Below are 20300 nucleotides of genomic sequence, written 5' to 3'. Positions count from 1 at the left end.
GATCCTTCGTGAAAATGATGAATTCTCAAAGAAATGTGAAAGAGTGAAACAAAGCTGGTTAAGCTTAATTGATAAATTAGTAATATATGGCTATTACTTTAATTTTGAAACAGTAGGCAGAGGAAACAGTTGGTGGCAGTCATACAGTAATTGATGACAACTGACAGTTAGAATGGCTGAGTAGTTAAATAGTTGAGTGGTTTAAATAATTATTTAATAGTGAATTAAGGTAATGAGAACATTCATTTTGAGACAGTTGTAGACAGAGGAAGTTGAACAGGATCTGTAGTCTTAAAAGAGCCAGATTGTATTCTTAAAGCCTGAGACAGATTAGATAGTTCAAAAGTTGAATGTAGATGTTGATAAACAGAAAATCGAATGGATGTTGATAGGCAGATTGTTTAATGGATGCTGATGGGTTTAAAGGTACACTATGCAGGATTGACGATTTCATCGCCGGTTTCGCTTTCACTTTTCATTTTCGCTTGTTTTATGCTTGCATATTTCTCTGCAGAGCTTCCCCTACAGCTTTAGCGTAGGGGAGTCAATCGGTCAGTCTGCCGTGCCTTTTCATGAGACTTTACATGACACTTCCTGGAGTAGAGCATGGGTGCGTGCCCGGTGTCTCCTGAAGTTGCAAGTGTGGTTCTACCGCTACAGACCACTAGAGCGGCCAAAAAAAACACTGTTCGACTGGTAATGACTCATTTAATCATATATAACAGTATGGAACGAATTGATTTACTGAAAAATGTTGCATAGTATACCAGGCTTTAATGGGTAGATGAGTGAATGGTTTGAAAAAGATGAATGGACAGAAAGTTGGATGGGATGTGCCTTATACCCGGGGAGACACGGAGAGTTGGCCTAGTTGAGCAGTAAACTAACTGAGCTTACTTGTTGCTCTATGGGGGTTGGGGTTCAATGCTCTCACTACCAAACAGGCATCACTCACAAGCTGTTAGCAGCTATTAGGCCTGTGCACTTTAGAGGTACAAAGTGTCAATTATATCTATATATGTGGTAAAATCTACAAAATTAAGTTATTGTGCTCAAATTAACGGCCATAAACTAAGCTTTCCAACAATGTGTATATCGAAGGTATTACATAAACTATCGCTAAGATAACCGCATCCAAAGTTGACATGGTTCTCCCATCACGATATGCCAGAAGAGGAGAAATGAACTTTTTAAGCGGCGTAGACAACGGGAATGACAGTTAATGTGTTGAATCTTCACCGGGTTGAACAGTCAAAACGTATGTTTTTCTGTGAGATGAGTTCACAATATGAAACTGTAGACTGTATACTGTCGAATTATGTGAAAACGTGAAATTCAACATTTTAACCCGGAAGTTGTTTTATTGTGGATTTTCTCAAAATAACGACTGCGACTGATTTTGCTGTGCAGGGTCACATATGTATTAAAACAAAAAAGAAAGAAAAAGGAAACAGCAGAGCTGGTCGTCTACAGGAAGGAGTCGCACCACTCTCGAAGGCAGCCGTAGCAGTCACCTTGCTGTTTGGAATTGGCACCACATGTGTCTTTCAACCAATCATGGAAGCGTTCTTCATCCTTCTTCAAGAACAGGAACTTGCCAAGTACTTGGTATGCCTTATCAACAGTCTTCTCATTCAGACGCTTGCCGAGAATCTCTCCGATGCCTGCTAGAGCATTTACTGACTTTTCGCCCATGGGCTCTGCCACAAACTCTTTATGCTTTTGGGATGTTGACGACATCTTGGTTCAGGTGACTTTCATCAAGAGCCTCTTATTGATAGAGTGTGAAGTCTGCTGTCTCGCCACTCAGGATTGTCTACCTATGGGAAATTGTAATAGTAAGCAGCTGGCAATTGATACAGGTGCAAGGCATAGTTAGCCCATTGTGATGTCATGGTGCCAATCCAAAGTCTATGGGGAAATTGTAATAGATTTTAATTCATAGTTTAGAAAGTAAAAAAGTTACAAAGTTCATAAGTCATACCAACCTGGTCCATTAGAAGACCTACGTTATAAAGTTTGTAGTTTGAAAGAAGTTTCTAAGTTCAACGATTCAAGCTGAATTGCGCACAGAAAAAGTGATAAGTGGAATAATAACTAGAAATGCATTTCCAAGGAATTACCGGTGCATGTTGGTTCCCGGAACATATGGTGACAAAATAAAGTGGTTGCTATGTTGGTTGCTAGGGTAATCATGTTGGTTGGTATGGTGGCTTGCTAGGTTGACATTAAGTGTTGGTTGCTAGGGTAATTTTGATGGTTGCTAGGGTGTTGCTAGGTTAATTGTGGTGGTTGCTATAGTAACTCAAGAGGTTGCTAGGCTGATTAATAGGGTAATCATGTCAGTTGCTATGTTCGTTACTAGGTTGTCATTGTTGAAGTGATTGCTAGGTTGTTGCTAGGGTACTTGAGGTGGTTGCTAGGCTGTTGCTGGGTTAGTTGTGGTGGTTGCTATGGTAGTTGCTAGGTTAATCTCATCGGTTGCTACAGTATATCAGTTGTTAGGTTGTTACTGTGGAAGTGGTTGCTAGGCTGTTGCTAAGGTATTTGACAAGGTTTGCCAGGCTGTTGCTAGGTTAGTTGTGGTAGTTGCTATGTTGGCTGCTAAGTAGGAGGTGGTTTAATATAGTTGACTGGACGCATAGATAACTGACAGTTGGAGTGGCTGAACAGTTAAATCAGTGTCTCCAACCTTTTTTCCTTTAAGACATCCTTGCCTATGTCTAAGACAAGCTAGGGCCCCCTACCTGAACTCCAACCCGCATACACATATAAGACTTTGTTTTATTCAACAATCGGGGTCCAGGGATGAATTACCAATGCCTAACCTAACCCGACCTGAAGGTTGCTTACGCAAGTTCAGAGATCAGATTATTATCAGTTCAGATAATAAATAGCTACATGAATGTATGTGGAACAAAAGGCCTATTTTCTCTGTGATAGGAAATATTAGTGATCTAGTCGCCATAAATAATGACACCTCAGTCCACTTTTTTAAATCTATTATGTGAAGTTATTTAGTCTCATCAATCTGATAGCATGTGTACTGTCACGTGCCAGTAGTTTAGAAAGACCAAACCATTTAGTCATTCAGCAACATTCAGGTAAAATCACTGCATATGCCAATCAGTGAATTTGATCAGTTTTGATAGATAACTCAAAATGTTGAAATACAGACCAAAAGATTAGGTGCTGTTTTGTGTGTGTGTGTGTGTGTGTGTGTGTGTGTGTGTGTGTGTGTGTGTGTGTGTGTGTGTGTGTGGGGGGGGGGGGGGGGGGGGGGGGAGCCTACACTGTAAAAAAAAAACTCTTAAAAAAACAGTAAAATTCCGGCAGCTGGGGCGCCAAAAAAATTCTGTGCTGTACCAAAAAAATACTGTGAAGTAACAGAAAATTACTTTCTCGTAAAAATACGGTTATTTTCCATAATTAAAATACAGTTTGTAGTTGTAATTTTGAAAATATTTTGCCTCATTTTCATGTTTTTAATGTTTAATTAGAAACATTTTCACATTTTAAAACAATGAAATTACCTACAAATATAGTTAATAAATGTTGTATTACGGATAATAATGCTTACATTTACAAAAATGTGCTGTTATTAGTTGGTTTTCATGGATATTGGTTGTATTATAATTTATATTTGATGTGATATAACAGTATATGACACACAAAATAATGTGATTCATCTTTTAAAACATGTCGCAAAAAGGTGGAAAAACATGATATTGGGATTACTATTGCAATAATTTACTGTTAATTTTAAAATCCCATCAAATACATATTTAGAGGTCTCTCCCCAATAACACCATATGTTAGAAACCCTTCCACAATAATACCAACATTATTGTGGGGCCCGGGTTTCTCAAGCAGCGCCTCTGCAGACACATAATGCAAGTAAGCATTGAATGCCCAACTTTGTGACACTGCCAAGGGGGTAGAGGAATGCTATTGAAAAAGTATTCAATTTCGCATTGCACCCAAGAAGGAACATACTCTCCAAAATGTCCATGTATTTTAATCATGGTCTTCTCTATAACGGTAATCTTGACAAATCCCTTACACAGTCATTTTCTGTGGAATGTTCAATCAGTTGTAGGCCGCGAGCTAGATAGGCCTACCGTGCACCCCCCCCACCTCCCAACAAAACCATACTTTTTTGAAAGGTCTGGGTGTGTAGAATATGAATCTGAATGTTAACATTGAAAATTTTGGGATGCACTACCTGTTTTAGCCCTGAGAATAGGGAAACCCTAAAAACCGATTATAAGCGATTCTAACACATCAAGATGGTCCTAGTCAATCAGAACATCTTTTAAGTGACCTATTACACACTCAAACTTCACATATGAAGACTTAGGTCAAATGTCTACCATGCTGATTATTGGTAGGTGTCTTAAATTAACATAGGCAAAGCCTTATATTGATATAATGAGCCAATTTCATGTATAGGCCACAAAGTAGATACGACTACCATACACCCCCTACCCCCTTTTCTAACAAAATCATGCTTTTGTGAAAGGTTTGGATGTGTAAAATATGAATATGAATGTTAACATTGAACATTTTGGGTTGCACTACCTGTTTTAGCCCTATGAATAGGGAAACCCTAAAACCCGATTATAAGCGATTCTAACACATCAAGATGGTCCTAGTCAATCAGAACAGCTTTTAAGTGACCTATTACACACTCAAACTTCACATATGAAGACTTCGATCAAATATCTATCATGCTGCTTAATGATAGGTGTCTTAAATTAATATAGGCAAAGCCTTATATTGATATAATGAGCCCATTTCATGTATAGGCAACAAAGTAGATACGACTACCATACACCCCCTACCCCTTTTTCTAACAAAATCATGCTTTTGTGAAAGGTTTGGATGTGTAAAATATGAATATGAATGTTTACATTGAACATTTTGGGTTGCACTACCTGTTTTAGCCCTATGAATAGGGAAACCCTAAAAAACGATTATAAGCGATTCTAACACATCAAGATGGTCCTAGTCAATCAGAACAGCTTTTAAGTGACCTATTACACACTCAAACTTCACATATGAAGACTTAGGTCAAATGTCTACCATGCTGCTTATTGGTAGGTGTCTTAAATTAGCATTGGCAAAGCCTTATATTGATATAATGAGCCCATTTCATGTATAGGCCACAAAGTAGATACGACTACCATACACCCCATACCCCCTTTTCTAACAAAATCATGCTTTTGTGAAAGGTTTGGATGTGTAAAATATGAATATGAATGTTAATATTGAACATTTTGGGTTGCACTACATGTTTTAGCCCTATGAAAAGGGAAACCCTAAAAACCGATTATAAGCGATTCTAACACATCAAGATGGTCCTAGTCAATCAGAACAGCTTTTAGATGACCTGTTACAGACTCAAAGTTCACATATGAAGACTTGGGTCAAATATCTACCATGCTGCATATTGGTAGGTGTCTAAAATTAACATAGCTAAGGCCTTATATTGATATAGGGAGCTAATTTCATAGGCCACAATCTACTGTAGATACGCCTACCATACACCCCCAATCCCTCTGCTTTGGGGTTGGGGGTGTATGGTAGGCACAAATGCACAATAACTTAATACAAGAGAACTACTGTATATAGCATTCTCACACACACACACACACACACACACACACACACACACACTGAACTACAGCATGTAAACAGACACTGTAACTACACCGAACAAACTTATAAAAGTAACAGTTTTGTTTTATGCCCCCATTTATAATGAGCTGAACTCAAAGAGCTAAGACTTTATACACAAAAGGCCTATATCACTCAAATATTGTTCATAAATCTGTGCTAGTGAGCACTTCTCCTTTGCCAATATAATCCATCCACCTCATAGGTGTGGCCTATTACTGTAAGATGTCAGGTGTGCCTTAGGTTGGCAGGCTCACAATAAAAGACCACTCTAAAATGTGTAGTTCCATCACACAGCACAATACCACAGATGTTGCAAGCTTCAAGGGAGCCTATACAGTTGGCTGCTCCCTCTGACTGCAGGAATGCTCATTTCTCTACCATAAGCCGTCTCCAAAGGCATTTCAGAGAATTTGGTAGTACTGTATCCAACCACCCTCACAACAACAGTAGACCATGTGTAACCACACCAGCCCAGGACCTCTACATCTAGCATCTTCACCTCCAAGATCATCTGAGACCCACCACCCAAACAGCTGCTGCAACAATCGGTTCTGCACAAAGTGTCAAGCCGTGTCAGGGAAGCTCATCTGCATGCTCGTCATCCTTATTGGGGTCTCAACCTGACTGCAGTTTGTCATCGTAACTGACTGGAGTGGGCAAATGCTCACATTCGAAGGCGTCTGGCACTTTGGAGATGTGTTCTCTTCACAGATGAATCCCGGTTTTCACTGTACAGGACTGATGGCAGACAGCATAATATGGCTTTATGGGATGGGCAGACGTGTGTTATGGACAACGAACATAGGTACATTTTATTGATGGCATCCATCCATAGCATCTCATCCACCACCATCACCTCATGTTGCAGCATGAATGATGATGCACAGCCCCATGTTGCAAGGATCTGTACACAATTCCTGGAAGCTGAAAACATCCCAGTTCTTGCATGGCCAGCATACTCACCAATCATGTCACCCCCATTGAGCATGTTTGGGATGCTCTGGGTCGGCATATACAACAGCATGCTCCAGGTCCTGCCAATATCCAGCAACTTTGCAAGAGGAGTTGAAGAGGAGTGGACCAACATTCCACAGGCCACAATCAACAACCTGATCAACTCTATGCGGAGGAATTATTGACATGCCTAGAACATCGGTGTCAAAAGGCAAAATCACTGTATGTGAAGACAATACTGTGAAACTGCATATTTTATAGTGGCCTTTCATTGTAGCCAGGCTTAGGCACACCTGTGCAATAATCATGTTGTCTAATCAACATCTTGATATGCCACACCTGTGAGGTGAATGGATTATATTGGCAAAGAAGAAGTGCTCACTAACACAGAGTTGTGAACAATATTTGAGAGAAATGTTGTGAAAGTGGTGTGTTTATCATTTTGTTCAGTGTAGTTATTGTGTGTCTGTATGCATGCATGCTGTATTGCACATTTTTGTGTGTGCATGCTGTATGGTTCTTTTCCATGCTGTATGTACATAGTTCTTGTATAGTCATAGTGTGTGTATGTGCATGCTGGGTATGAAATGGGCTCATGAAATCAACATAAGGGGCTGTATTACGACACTTCATGGTCACTTATTTAAAGTTTATTTAAATTTAGTAGGCTGTCCTGTCCACATTGGGAGTGTTTTCATTATCAAATGGATAACTAATGGCACAACAAGCCATTCCTATGTTTCTTAATCAGTATTGGGTGTGTTTTTCAGGCAAAAAATCCTTTAAACTAATGCAAGTGTCATCGGTCATTCCCTTTAAGAGCAAGCAGCGCAACTTAACAATCAGCGCCCGTATCATTGTTGATAATGCACTCTTAAAATAATAACAACTCGCCACTGATTTCTGACCAGGTTTCCCTTGGTCAGTAGTGCAATGCGTTTTAGTTGATGTAAGATAATGATTCTTAGATAATGTGCCAGACCCGTTCTTAAGTCATTAATTCCCACACCCCTTGGCACATTGCTCAATAAAAGAGACGCGCATGGCGAAAAACTCTACGATAGGAATAAGCTTTGCGTTGTTATTATTACACACTTTCTGCCAGGTTTTGCATCATGAAAATAGGGCCCAAGGCCTTAACTATGTTAAATGTAGTCACTTACCAAGAAGCAGTATAGGGTGTTCTTTCACCTAAGTCATCATATTAGTGCGGAATTATGTGAAATTTGAGTGTGTAATGGATCATCTAAAAGCTGTTCTGGTTGACTAGAACAACCTCTGTTAAAATCGCTTAAAATATTTTTTTCCCCTATTCAGAGGGTGAAAACAAATAGTGCAACCCAACATGTTCAATGTTAACATTCAGATTCATCTTCTACAGACTGAAACTTTTCTAAAAAGCAGAATTTTATTAGGAGAGGGGGTTGGGGGTGTATGTTAGGCGTATCTAGGTTGTGGCCTATACAATTACCTCCCTATATCAATATAAGGCCTTAGCTATGTTAATTTTAGACACCTACCAATATGCAGCATGGTAGATATTTGACTTAAGTCTTCATTATGTGAAGTTTGAGTGTGTAATAGGTCATCTAAAAGCTGTTCTGATTGACTGTGATAATCTCTGTGTTAAAATCGTTTGAAATCGTTTTATAGGGTTTCCCTATTCACAGGGCTAAAACAGGTAGTACAACCCAAAATGTTCAATGTTAACATTCAGTTTCATATTTTACACATCCAAACCTTTTTTAAAAAGCATGGTTTTCTTAGAAAGGGGGTTTGGGGGGTGTATATGTGTATCTACTTTGTGGCCTATACATGAAATGGGCTCATTATATCAATATAAGGCTTTTCCTATGTTAATTTAAGACACCTACCAATAATCAGCATGGTAGATATTTGACCTAAGTCTTCATATGTAAAGTTTGAGTGTGTAATAGGTCACTTAAAAGCTGTTCTGATTGACTAGGACCATCTTGATGTGTTAGAATCACTTATAATCGGTTTTTAGAGTTTCCCTATTCATAGGGCTAAAACAGGTAGTGCAACCCAAAATGTTCAATGTTAACATTTAAATTCATATTTTACACATCCAAACCTTTCACAAAAGCATGATTTTGTTAGAAAAGGGGGTAGGCGGTGTATGGTAGTCATATCTACTTTGTGGCCTATACATGAAATTGGCTCATTATATCAATAAGGCTTTACCTGTGTTAATTTAAGACACCTACCAATAAGCAGCATGGTAGACATTTGACCTAAGTCTTCATATGTGAAGTTTGAGTGTGTAATAGGTCACTTAAAAGCTGTTCTGATTGACTAGGACCATCTGATGTGTTAGAATCGCTTATAATCGGTTTTTAGGGTTTCCCTATTCTCAGGGCTAAAACAGGTAGTGCATCCCAAAATTTTCAATGTTAACATTCAGATTCATATTCTACACACCCAGACCTTTCAAAAAAGTATGGTTTTGTTGGGAGGTGGGGGGGGTGCACGGTAGGCCTATCTAGCTCGCGGCCTATTGTTCTATGACATACAGTACACATCCCAAAAAGCCACAATAAAGAGTAATGAGGAAAAATTAAACATTACAAACAAGAAACTAAGGGTGCTTTCACACCAACATCGTTTGGTGCGCACCAAACGGTCCATTCGTACCAAAACCTCTTAGTTTGGTTCGTTTTCGTTGGTGTGAAAGCATTAATCGCACTCGGGTGCGCACCAAAACAAGCGGACCGAGACCTCCAAAAAGAGGAGGTCTCGGTCCGCTTGACTCCGCACCAAAAGTCGACCTCTGGTGCGGTCCCTCTGGTGAGAACGCGAACTGGGGTCCAAACCATAGACTGTAGGTCAAAATAGTGAGTCAAAATTGGCGCCGATTTCTACCGGAAGATAAACATTGAGGAAAAATCTATCAGGCCAATTTTGGTTCGTTTTCTGGTGTGAAAGCGGACCTCACTGGAGTCTATATGCTACATAATAACAATTTCACTGCCTGAAGCAGACCAAATAACCGAATTAGTGGTGTGAAAGCGCCCTAACACTACCCATAATCCCTAACTGCTGTACTGGGATTCAACCAATGTGAGCCCTAAGGACTAAGGACTAAAGACTCAAACTTAATTGATCTCAGGTGCTAAGTGTGTGAGACCTCATAGACCTCTGAAGTTCGCCTACAAAAAAAGCCACCATCTTTGCCCAAATAAGGAGATCCGGCATCTTGAGATTTTTTTCTCAAATAACATGGGGATTTTGAATTATCGCAAATGTTAAACTCGAACAAGGACGAGTGCAGACGTTTTGCACTACAAAGTTGTGTCCTCTGCCTTCAAGTGCATACTGTGATCTTCGAAAGGTGAAGATGGCACACTTTGCTATCCCAGAGCTAACTTACAATGCAACTTGCCATAGGCAGTTAGCTTCAATTAACACCAGGAACTCCTTATATGGGCAAATTTGGCAGCATTGGATCCTATTTGTAGGCGAACTTCAGAGGTCTATGGGCTCAGATAGGTATTTGAGATTCGGACAGCACTTCACAAGATCAGTATAGTTGAAAATCCAATGTTGATTCAACGTAAAACAGAGGGGACACTTTCAATATCACTTCAACATCAGGCTTCAACATAGTTTCAATGTTTCAAACCATATGAAATTACGAAAGATTTGTTAACGTTTTTCAATTAGAAATATATGCATTTCTGATGGGTTTTTTTGTAAAAGAACATGAATATAGTGTTTTTCACAGTTACAGTGATTTCTTGCTATTTTAATTTTGACATGTGAAATCACAGTCTATTTTTGTAAAATAAATGGCATTTCCAAAAATTATTTATTCCAGACAAAATCTGTAAAAAAACACAGTAAAATCCTGACATATCACATTTATTTTTTACAGTGTATATGATATATGGATTTTTTATATGTCTATAATACATGGTTTGTTTTTTACTTCACCTCACCTAAACTTTCATTTATATTAGTGGAAATGGAGACACTTTGGTAGATTGTAAAGCTTATTACACATTATGTTAAGCCCGCCCACCGGCTCTATACACACTGTGATTGGTCCGGTCATTCTTCCATTTCTCAGCTCCCTAGCTCTAATGGATCGTTGCTAGACTGCCCCGGCAGCCAAATTAGATTTGCTGCCGCTAGGGGCGTCTAGATTTCTAAGCTAGTCTGTCACATCAATCCGCAACAAACACGTTTGCTTATTGCACTGGAATTTCATTGAAAGTGAAACTCAGCTAGTACGATGTTGCTATGTAACACCTGAAACTATCAACTTCTATCTATGTCCCGAATTGGATGGCCTTCTTTGTCCACCAGGAGGCTAACTCACTGGTATACTTTTATTTACAAGGCCATACTTGGACTATTGGCATCCTATATAAGTAGCTTAATCACACTGAGAAGTCTTAATTCTTATGGTCTGCGCTCTAATAATCACCTGCTGCTTTCTATTCCGTCTGTCCGCACGGAACTGGGGAAAAGGGCCTTTGTCTTCTCTGCCCCCTCCACATGTAACAAGTTGCAAAAGGACTGGAAACTAGCAGAACTGATTCCATTGAATGATTTTAAATCCAGATTGAGTGCATTTGAGAGGGCATTCTTAATTTGTAACTGTTTTACATGATGATTGTAATTTTAAGGTTGTAATCTGTAACTTTCTGCTGCCTCTTGGCCAGGACTCCCTTGGAAAAGGTTCTTAATCTCAACGGGACTTTTCCTGGTTAAATAAAGGTTAAAATAATAATAATAAAAAAAACCTATTTATTTTGTTAGCGGGACCACAAAACGGTAGCCAAGTCATTGCTGAAGACACACTGTCTTAAGTTTCTTTTCTTGTTTTGGCAAGCAGCTGTGTAATAAGCGGGATAATGTATAGAACGTCGGTCATTATCGGGACATAGGTCCCTTCAGGACGGAACAAGACCCCGCCCTGTCAGGACCTATTTCCCAATAATGACCGGCGTTCTATACATTATCCCTTACTTAACTGTTAGTTGGTATACTGTAAACTGACTTCTGCTCTGACCTGCATTATGTGCTATTAGTCTTTGGCTCAAAAAGTATTGCTGTGAGCTAAAGATGGTCCTTACAGACAAGGCCTCATTATCTTACACCTTATGGCCTTAAGAATATAACCATTAACTTGTATTTATATTTATACAATTTTTATAGATTATTCTATTAGTAGTTGCCTCAAAACATTTGTTCAACGTTTACATGGATGTACAACATTGGATCTTTCCTTTCAGCCCTCATTGTTTTCATTTGTGCGATGACTCACTTGTACAGCATTAATACTCTATACATACATGTTAATAAATACAGTGCAGCTGGTCCTATAACATGCAAGGTGAATGAATGCTTACCTCTTATGCTGCGTCAAAGTCTACTTTGTGGATGAATGAAACAGATCTGGGTGGTTATCGAACTGTTCAAACGTGCTTATATACAAAATCGGCTCGTGCACAGGGGCAGGACAAAGGTGTGTCCTATGGTGTGCTTTAGTTCCATTTCAGGGTCCAGGATCATTAGAGGAAACGAGATCCACACACCAGATAGCTTATGTAAGTCTGTGGAAGAGCCACAAGCTCCAATACAAAAAATAAATGTGTGTGGGAGCTATCTGGTGTGCTGATCTATTTTCCTCTTGTGATAATTCAGTGTGAGTGGCGTTACACTTCTACTTTAAGTTCCAGGATCATTTGCTTAGAGAGACTATGATGAAATGCTGATAATAAGGTTCTTGTGAGTTTCTTACGTTGATGGTCCACCCTGTTTTTATACAACATGGACTGTGTGCAGGGGAGAGATATCAGTGAACTTAGGTGATTATAATATATGAATAATAGGTGAATGAAAAATGACTTCATTTTAAGAATTAAATGCTCTGTGTATCCTACTAAGGAGCATTTCACTCATTTGCATTAAGCTTTATATTGTTAGAAACCCAGTGATATTTTTGAATGCTCACGCATCATTCCCTCATTTTCCCCTGAGATGGGAGAAAAAAGCAGAACATGTACTTTTGGGTCATGTGGATAAAAGCCAACAACTCTCAGAATTCCCTGCCTTTCACTGCCTTACCAAGCACCCACCAGGAAGAAGCTACAAGTACACAGAAGGACTCATTAATGTAACATTTTGGCATTAATAACGATTCTAAAATTAAAACGATCATTGTTTTATGTTGCACTCAATGTTGTGGCCATATATCAATGTTGCTGTTCTTCAAAAGGAATTTGCGGAAAAAAACAACAACGTTAATTTGACATATTTCCATGTCAAATGTCCCGCAAATTGACAGCATATGCTAGAATACCAAGTATTAGTATCGCTAATACTATTTGTGCAATAACTTGTGAATAACATAAGGCTAACTGACCTTGTGAGAGCTAGTCCATCCTAGCTTGAGCCAGCCCGGGCAAAGCCTCCTAATCGACAGCCAGTGATCCTAACCTTTAAAAGGGTGGGTTTTGAACATTCTAACACAAGATTCTATTCCGCAACAATTCAACGTTCTAAAATTCTATGTAGAATTCAATGAACCCAGGTATTCTTTAGAATGTTAATTTTTCAACATTCCAAACACACCGGTGTGACGGTACACTCTTAAGGGCTAATCGACAGCCAGGCTTGCTGCAGGCCTTGATGGATCTTCAGAATCCCCATTTGCCATATCAGTTTCAATATCAGCATTCAATGAATTAGTATTCAATATTAAAACGTAGTTACTTATCAGCTTTCTCCACAGACCGGGAGCCTAGCACGTTAGCTTAGCTTCCAACAAAGATGGCGGCTATACAGTGCCCTCCAAAAGTATTAGAACACATGCTTAAAGTTAAATATAAAATCATCTTTTGGAAATGTATCTTAATGCCTTAAATGAGACAATGAGGAACTATTCAACCTTTAAGGACATTCATTTTCTTTGTGAATGAATAATGTATTGTAAATAAATAAATGTTTTCCTTAAAATACAGGGGGTCATAAGTTTTGGAACGCCCATGTTAAATTCCCATTGAGGATTTTTATTTTTTATTTTTAAAGGCCAGTTATTCAATGGATCCAGGACATTATGCACTCTGATAAAATCCCCCTGGCCTTTGGAATTCAAATAACCCCATGTCAACACTATACCCTTAAAGGGATATTCCGCCATTTTTGGAAATACGCTCATTTTCCACCTCCCCTCGAGCAAAACAATCGATATTTACCTTGTTCCCGTTCATCCAGCCATTCTGTGAGTCTGGCGATACAACTTTTAGCTTCAGCCTAGCATAGATCATTGAATCGGATTAGACCATTAGCTTCTCGCCTGCTAGCTTCATGTTTAAAAGTGACTAAGATTTCTGGTAATTTTCCCATTTAAAACATGTCTCCTCTCAAGTTAGAAAGTGCAATAAGACCAACTGAAAATGAAACCTGCCGTTTTTCTAGGCTGATTTGACATGGAACTACACTCTCATCTGGCGTAATAATCAAGGCAACTTGCAAACGTACCATAGGCGCAGTGATATCGTACGCAGCATCTGAAAATAGTCCCCATAGACAACAAGCAGTAGTAGTGCCAGTAGTTTGCAAGTTGCCTTGATTATTACGCCAGATGAGAGTGTAGTTCCATGTCAAATCAGCCTAGAAAAACGCCAGGTTTCATTTTCAGTTGGTCTTATTGCACTTTCCAACTTGAGAGGAGACACGTTTTAAATGGGAAAATTCCCAGAAATCTTAGTCACTTTTAAACATGAAGCTAGCAGGCGAGAAGCTAATGGTCTAATCCGATTCAATGATCTATGCTAGGCTGAAGCTAAAAGTTGTATCGCCAGACTCACAGAATGGCTGGATGAACGGGAACAAGGTAAATATCGATTGTTTTGCTCGAGGGGAGGTGGAAAATGAGCGTATTTCCAAAAATGGCGGAATATCCCTTTAAAGGAACACGCCACCCCCAGGTGAAATTGGGTCACTCCCCGCAGTCCCTAGAGTTGGATGAGTGAGCCAAAGCGTTTTGTAGCCAACCCAGCCACTGTCCTAATCTAGAAACGCCCCGTTAGCCTTATCTTAGCATAGTCGCTGTATTCCAAAGTGTCCGGTTAGCATGTCGTTGCAAAAGTGAATCAAATAACTCAAGATTTTTTATAAGTATTTCTCGTAACCTGTACATTCACATCGAGTGCAAATACCAATGCAAATTCACACGAAGGTATTTACTAGACCAATTTAGATGTGGAACTATTTTCGGGCATTGCACCGTCAAAGCACAGCTGCCAGGTGCAAAGACACCACCAGCATCTGCAAACCCTCAACTTCCGTCAATACGTTAGCAACGTATAATCAAAGCCATCGATATCTATCGATGGCTTTGTGTATAACCTAAGGAAGTGTAGCGCCGAGGAGAGGTTAGGAGACAGGGGATGTCGTTTCAAACTCCGGTAATTTATTCTTGCTAATAAATTGTACAGACTAACACATTGAGGGCAGCAGGAGGTGTCCACTCAAAAACAACAAACTCACTGCTAAATCACGCCAATCGCTCGTCAATCACTCTACACAACTCACTCGCACGTAATTCACTTCAACTCTGATAAAACTTAGTAAACGTCTAGAACCCTTATTCTAATCCCTCCCCTATCAATAACTAGCCTATCTGATCCCCTAATTATTCCCCCCAATCATCAGAACTGATTGACACATTCTATGACACAGGAAGGAGAGGGAGACACAGACACAGACACACACACACACACACACAGGAGACACAGGGGAAACAAACAGAGCAGTCTAACAGGGGGGCGATAGCCTCGGCGCTACAGAAGGATAGAAATTATAGGCTACTTACAGGCACGGATGATGAACACTGTTCTGCCTCTGTACTGAAAATGTATGGGACGGCTGTATCATTCAGATGTAACAGCATCTTTCTCGTAGCATAGGCTACTGCATTTTCTATTCGTAGTCCTCCGGTTAGAAAATTATGCTCATTGCAAACACAATATCGATTGATTTTATCCACTGGTGTTTTTGCAGGAATGCCGAGGGCAGCAAGCCAAAGATTTCTTTGTTCCAATGGTTTTGGAATTCTGTGAAACATTATGTTCGTGTAGTCCTCTGCTTGTTATCGCAGCCCTTCAAAGCAGTTATCGCAGCGCAGCAAATAATCATTTTCCTCAATAGATGTTAAACTAATTTTAATGTAACTAACAACCTTACTGCAACTTCTTCTCTTACTGCAACTACATGGTTATAGTTATGGTGTATTGAAGCTGCGGTGCTGCGTGGTGTCTTAGAAAAAGCCCACCTGTCACTGCCTAGTAGCGGAAAACTTTGTAGTCACGTTAGTGTATTGACAGAAGTTGAGGGTTTTCAGATGCTGGTGGTGTCTTTGCGCCTGGCAGCTGTGCTTTGACGGTGCAATGCCCGAAAATAGTTCCACATCTAAATTGGTCTAGTAAATACCTTCGTGTGAATTTGCATTGGTATTTGCACTCGATGTGAATGTACAGGTTACGAGAAATACTTATAAAAAATCTTGAGTTATTTGATTCACTTTTGCAACGACATGCTAACCGGACACTTTGGAATACAGCGACTATGCTAAGATAAGGCTAACGGGGCGTTTCTAGATTAGGACAGTGGCTGGGTCGGCTACAAAACGCTTTGGCTCACTCATCCAACTCTAGGGACTGCGGGGAGTGACCCAATTTCACCTGGGGGTGGCGTGTTCCTTTAACATACTAAGAGTTTGAATGAAACCAGCTAATTAGCTAACAGCTAATAACTGACATAAAGCATTATAAGTATTGGAAATGATTGATAATGATTAGCAATTGATAAATAATTATAAAGATAAGGAGGAAAATATTAATAACTCATAAATTGGGTAAAATTAACCCAGCTCTGCTGTCAATATAACCAAAGTATTGTGTTCAAGTATAAACCCAACTGTAAATTGAACTTCTAATTTAGTCAAATTAACCTAACATTTGGGTTACAATTTCCACCCAACCTGCTGGGTTAAAATGCTTATCCCATTCTGCTGTGTTGGATCCCATTTTACTCAGCGGCTGGATTAAAAACAACCCAGCATTTTTTAGAGTGCACACCACCGCCGACTTGAGCTTCCAAGAAGCTCTGGACGCTTCAGTTTGTTGCTAGTCGTTTGCCGCTGATCTGCGTCATAGCTCATTATCATAAAGTTGACTCAATTTCAACTTTCTGCTTGACGCTCAAGTCACTCAAGACGCCCAAACGCTACGCCAACGGATTTCCTGCTTCTTACGGCTGAGAGAAGCCGGCTTCAATAGAAAATGAATGACTCCCTGTATCTTTGGAAGCTCAAATCGGCGGCGGTGTGAACGTACAGTAAGACGTTATGTGATCTAATCACTTATAGGACCTATAGGCCAACAAGCATGGATATGGTTAAGCTTAAGCAGGATATCCATGCTGAAATAGACTCCTTTTACATTTGTGTCATACATTTCAAACAAATAAACTCTACAATATACAATACTAAACTTGTCTATGTGCTGCCACCAGTGTGGGCCCTAAAGTTATTTACAGTAATAAGCTACTATTAACCGGGGCACCCCTGTGGTGAGGTATTGAGATGCACAGGGGCGAAGTCAGGATTATTTTTTGGGGGTGGCACTTGAGAAGCAAAATATGAAAACCACTGAAAATGTGTTGAAGATTAGGATAGCATATTTTAATAATGGCATTCAATTGTGTCTGTGTCAAGTCAAGTCTGTGTTGTGATGAATCTGTTATAGCTGCAATGAGTGGACCAACGTCATATTATGGATTAAGAATAGGATGTCACTTATGCGAGTCAAGGCAGGTGACCCAATAATACTTTTGGCAATATAGTGTATCTGTGCCTGAGGTTCCTAATTCAAATCCAGTGCAGAACTAAACAGTATAGTTCCTGTCAGTGACAAACTTGATGTGCCGGTTCAATCCCCGACCAGTAGGGAAAATGTTGGTGGGGGGAGTGGTTGAGCACTGCTCTTCCATACCCACATCCATGGCTGAAGTGAGGGTTAAGCAAGACACCCTCACTGCTCCTTGAGCACCGTTGTATCAAACACACAGCACACCGTGTTTTCACTGTGTGCTGTGTTCACTAATTCACAAGACCAAAATCCTTGTTTGCGCAAATATTGTATATGGTTTCATTCTCATTGAGCTCAATGCCCATCTGAGTTCCTCTTTGTCTCAACACTATACTTTATTGCCAACTTTTGTCTGTGGCATGATGATATTTTCCCACATTGGGGCTTTCTGATTTTGACCTTATAGACGATCTTTATCACCTTGCTGACATTTACATTGAAAATGTGCTGATCAGCTGGGTGTATAGGGCAGGATGAAGGTGTGTCCTATGGTGTGCTTTAGTTTCATTTCAGGGGCCAGGATCGTTTCCTTAGAAATACCATGACAGAATGCTGATTATCAGGTCTTGTGATTCATTTGAATATTCACAACAGTTAGTTATCTTTACAGTCTACCATTGTATTAGACTTAACACAATTTGACTGGCTATCATACCACTACTGGTGTTTTTTATACAACATGGACTGTTTAAATGTAACTACAGAAGAGTTTAAAGGGGGAAATCTATATTTGCTGAAATGTGACTGTGCTTTTTGTAAAACAACATTGATACAATATGTTGAATATGAAAGCTTGTCATATTAATCATCTATCATGTAAAATGTCCTCTCTACTTACTAAAAGAAACTATTTGCTAAGCCTGTCACTTAAAATGAACCTGAACACCCCATAAAATGTAGTGAGAGGAATAACAAAATCACATAAAATAAAAAAACATATTGTAAAAGTAAGTGTATTTAACTAGTGACGTTAAATACCACAGTGCCTGAATAAATGTACTTAATTATTCTCCACCACTGATCATGTGTCATGTTTTAAGGGTCCAGGAGAGATTATGATAATATGCTGAATGCCATATTCTTGATGTTTACCTGATCATTTCCTGTTAGTATAGTCTACCTAGATTGCAAGCATTTTAACAAGCATTTGAATAGCCAAATGGATACTTATTCAACAAATATTTAGATCATATTCGAGTTTCTCTGTGTTTGGTGTACACTCCAGGCTTTTATTTGTCTTTCTAAAATTAACTAAAATTGACCCACATCATCACACACCCTTCACCATACCTAGAGATAGGCATGGTGTTTTGTTCAGTTTCATTCAGTTAGCCTATTAACCTGCGTGAAGCTGGCCCCCCATGTTATTCAAAAATGATTAAAAACACTGTTATTCGTTTGTGCTACGTTTGTGCCGGTTTGTGCCGTAAAAATTATAGTTTGTGCCGTTAAGGGTTTTTAAGTAATTCAACTTTACATTTTCTGGCCAGTGACGTCACTCAGCCCCCCATACATGTCCACATTTCCCCAAAATGGTCTCAATCGTTTGTGCTACGTTTGTGCTGGTTTGTGCCGTTAAAAGTAACATTTGTGTTGCTATGTTTTTTAAGCTATTCCACTTAATTTGTTACATGCGTGACGTCACCCAGCCCCCCATCAATGTCCAAATCTTCCAAAAATGGTCTCAATCGTTTGTGCTACATGTGTGCTGATTTGTGCCGTTAAAAGAAACATTTGTGCTACTATGTTTTCCACGTTATTATGGTTTATTTATTACTCGCGTGACGTCACCAGCCCCCCATCAATGTCCAAAACTCCCAAAAATGGTCTCAATCGTTTGTGCTACGTTTGTGCTGATTTGTGCCGTAAAAAAAAAACATTTGTTCAGCTATGCTTTTTAAGTAATCACGCTTTGTTACAGGCGTGACGTCATTCAGTCCCATTCAGCGTCCAAATCTCCTGAAAATAGTTGCGCTCGTTTTTGCTACGTGCGTGCTGATCTATTTCATTAAATGTTTGTGTTGCCTACTATGTAGAGGTTAGCCAGGGGGCTTGTCCAGCAGTTTTACCTTATGCTAGACATCACCCAGCCCCATCAATGTCCTTATCGATTTACGGTGCTACCCTCTTTACTTGGCTGTTTCTGCTGCCCAGAATTTTATACACCAGTTGCTGGTGCGTAACGTCAGAATTGCTATCGCTACTGTGGATTACTGCTACCTGAACTCTGTGGGCTAGCTGTGGCAACTGGGACTCCCCGAACTAACAGGCCTGTGTGAGTGTGTGTGTGTGTGTGTGTGTGTGTGTGTGTGTTGTGCGTGTGTGTGCGGGCATAGTTAGCCCCAGGCCGGGGTTAATGGCCAGTCCCTTCCCCTAGCACAACTCCGCCATAGAGAGGGCTGTTTTAGGTGGGTTGTGTGTGGATGAATGCAGGGTGGGTGCATTCGGGAGGTTGGGTTGTGTGTGTCAACTTTAAATAAATTGTAAACGTGACTCCCTGTCTGTGTGTGATTTGACTCCTCCTCCGACCACGAAACAAATATTACAATATTCTCTAAAATAAGCAAAAGTTTTTGTTTGGCCTATGCATCAAAATGACAGAGCGTTGCGCACTGCCCGCACTAGTCAGGGGGCCAAAACTGATATTAAAACTTTGTCGGACACTTTTTGGTACAAGCATACAACCTATCCAGTATTGATATTTAACCCCTCAACATGAGTTCTAGACAGGTTGTCAGCTTAGAAAATGTTATTTTGTCC

General features: G+C 39.7%; 2 protein-coding genes across 2 annotated transcripts in view; both read right to left on the bottom strand.

Moving 5' to 3' along the window:
* The window catches only part of LOC134099153 (uncharacterized), a 53623-nt gene that overhangs the window by 17411 nt on the left and 15912 nt on the right, over nt 1-20300 (bottom strand). The gene's annotated exons all lie outside the window — the stretch shown is intronic.
* LOC134100119 (barrier-to-autointegration factor-like) lies at nt 1439-12056 on the bottom strand. The gene is made up of 2 exons (XM_062553186.1): nt 12015-12056; nt 1439-1820 (listed from the first exon to the last, which is right to left on the bottom strand). Exon 2 carries the CDS (start codon nt 1738-1740, stop codon nt 1468-1470), a length of 273 nt encoding a protein of 90 aa, XP_062409170.1. The 5' UTR covers nt 1741-1820; nt 12015-12056; the 3' UTR covers nt 1439-1467.

The sequence above is a fragment of the Sardina pilchardus genome, chromosome 13, assembly GCF_963854185.1.
Source record: "Sardina pilchardus chromosome 13, fSarPil1.1, whole genome shotgun sequence".
NCBI classification, from domain to species: domain Eukaryota; kingdom Metazoa; phylum Chordata; class Actinopteri; order Clupeiformes; family Clupeidae; genus Sardina; species Sardina pilchardus.
The sequence above is the reverse complement of the archived record's forward strand: the minus strand, read 5'-3'. Positions and strand labels throughout refer to the sequence as shown.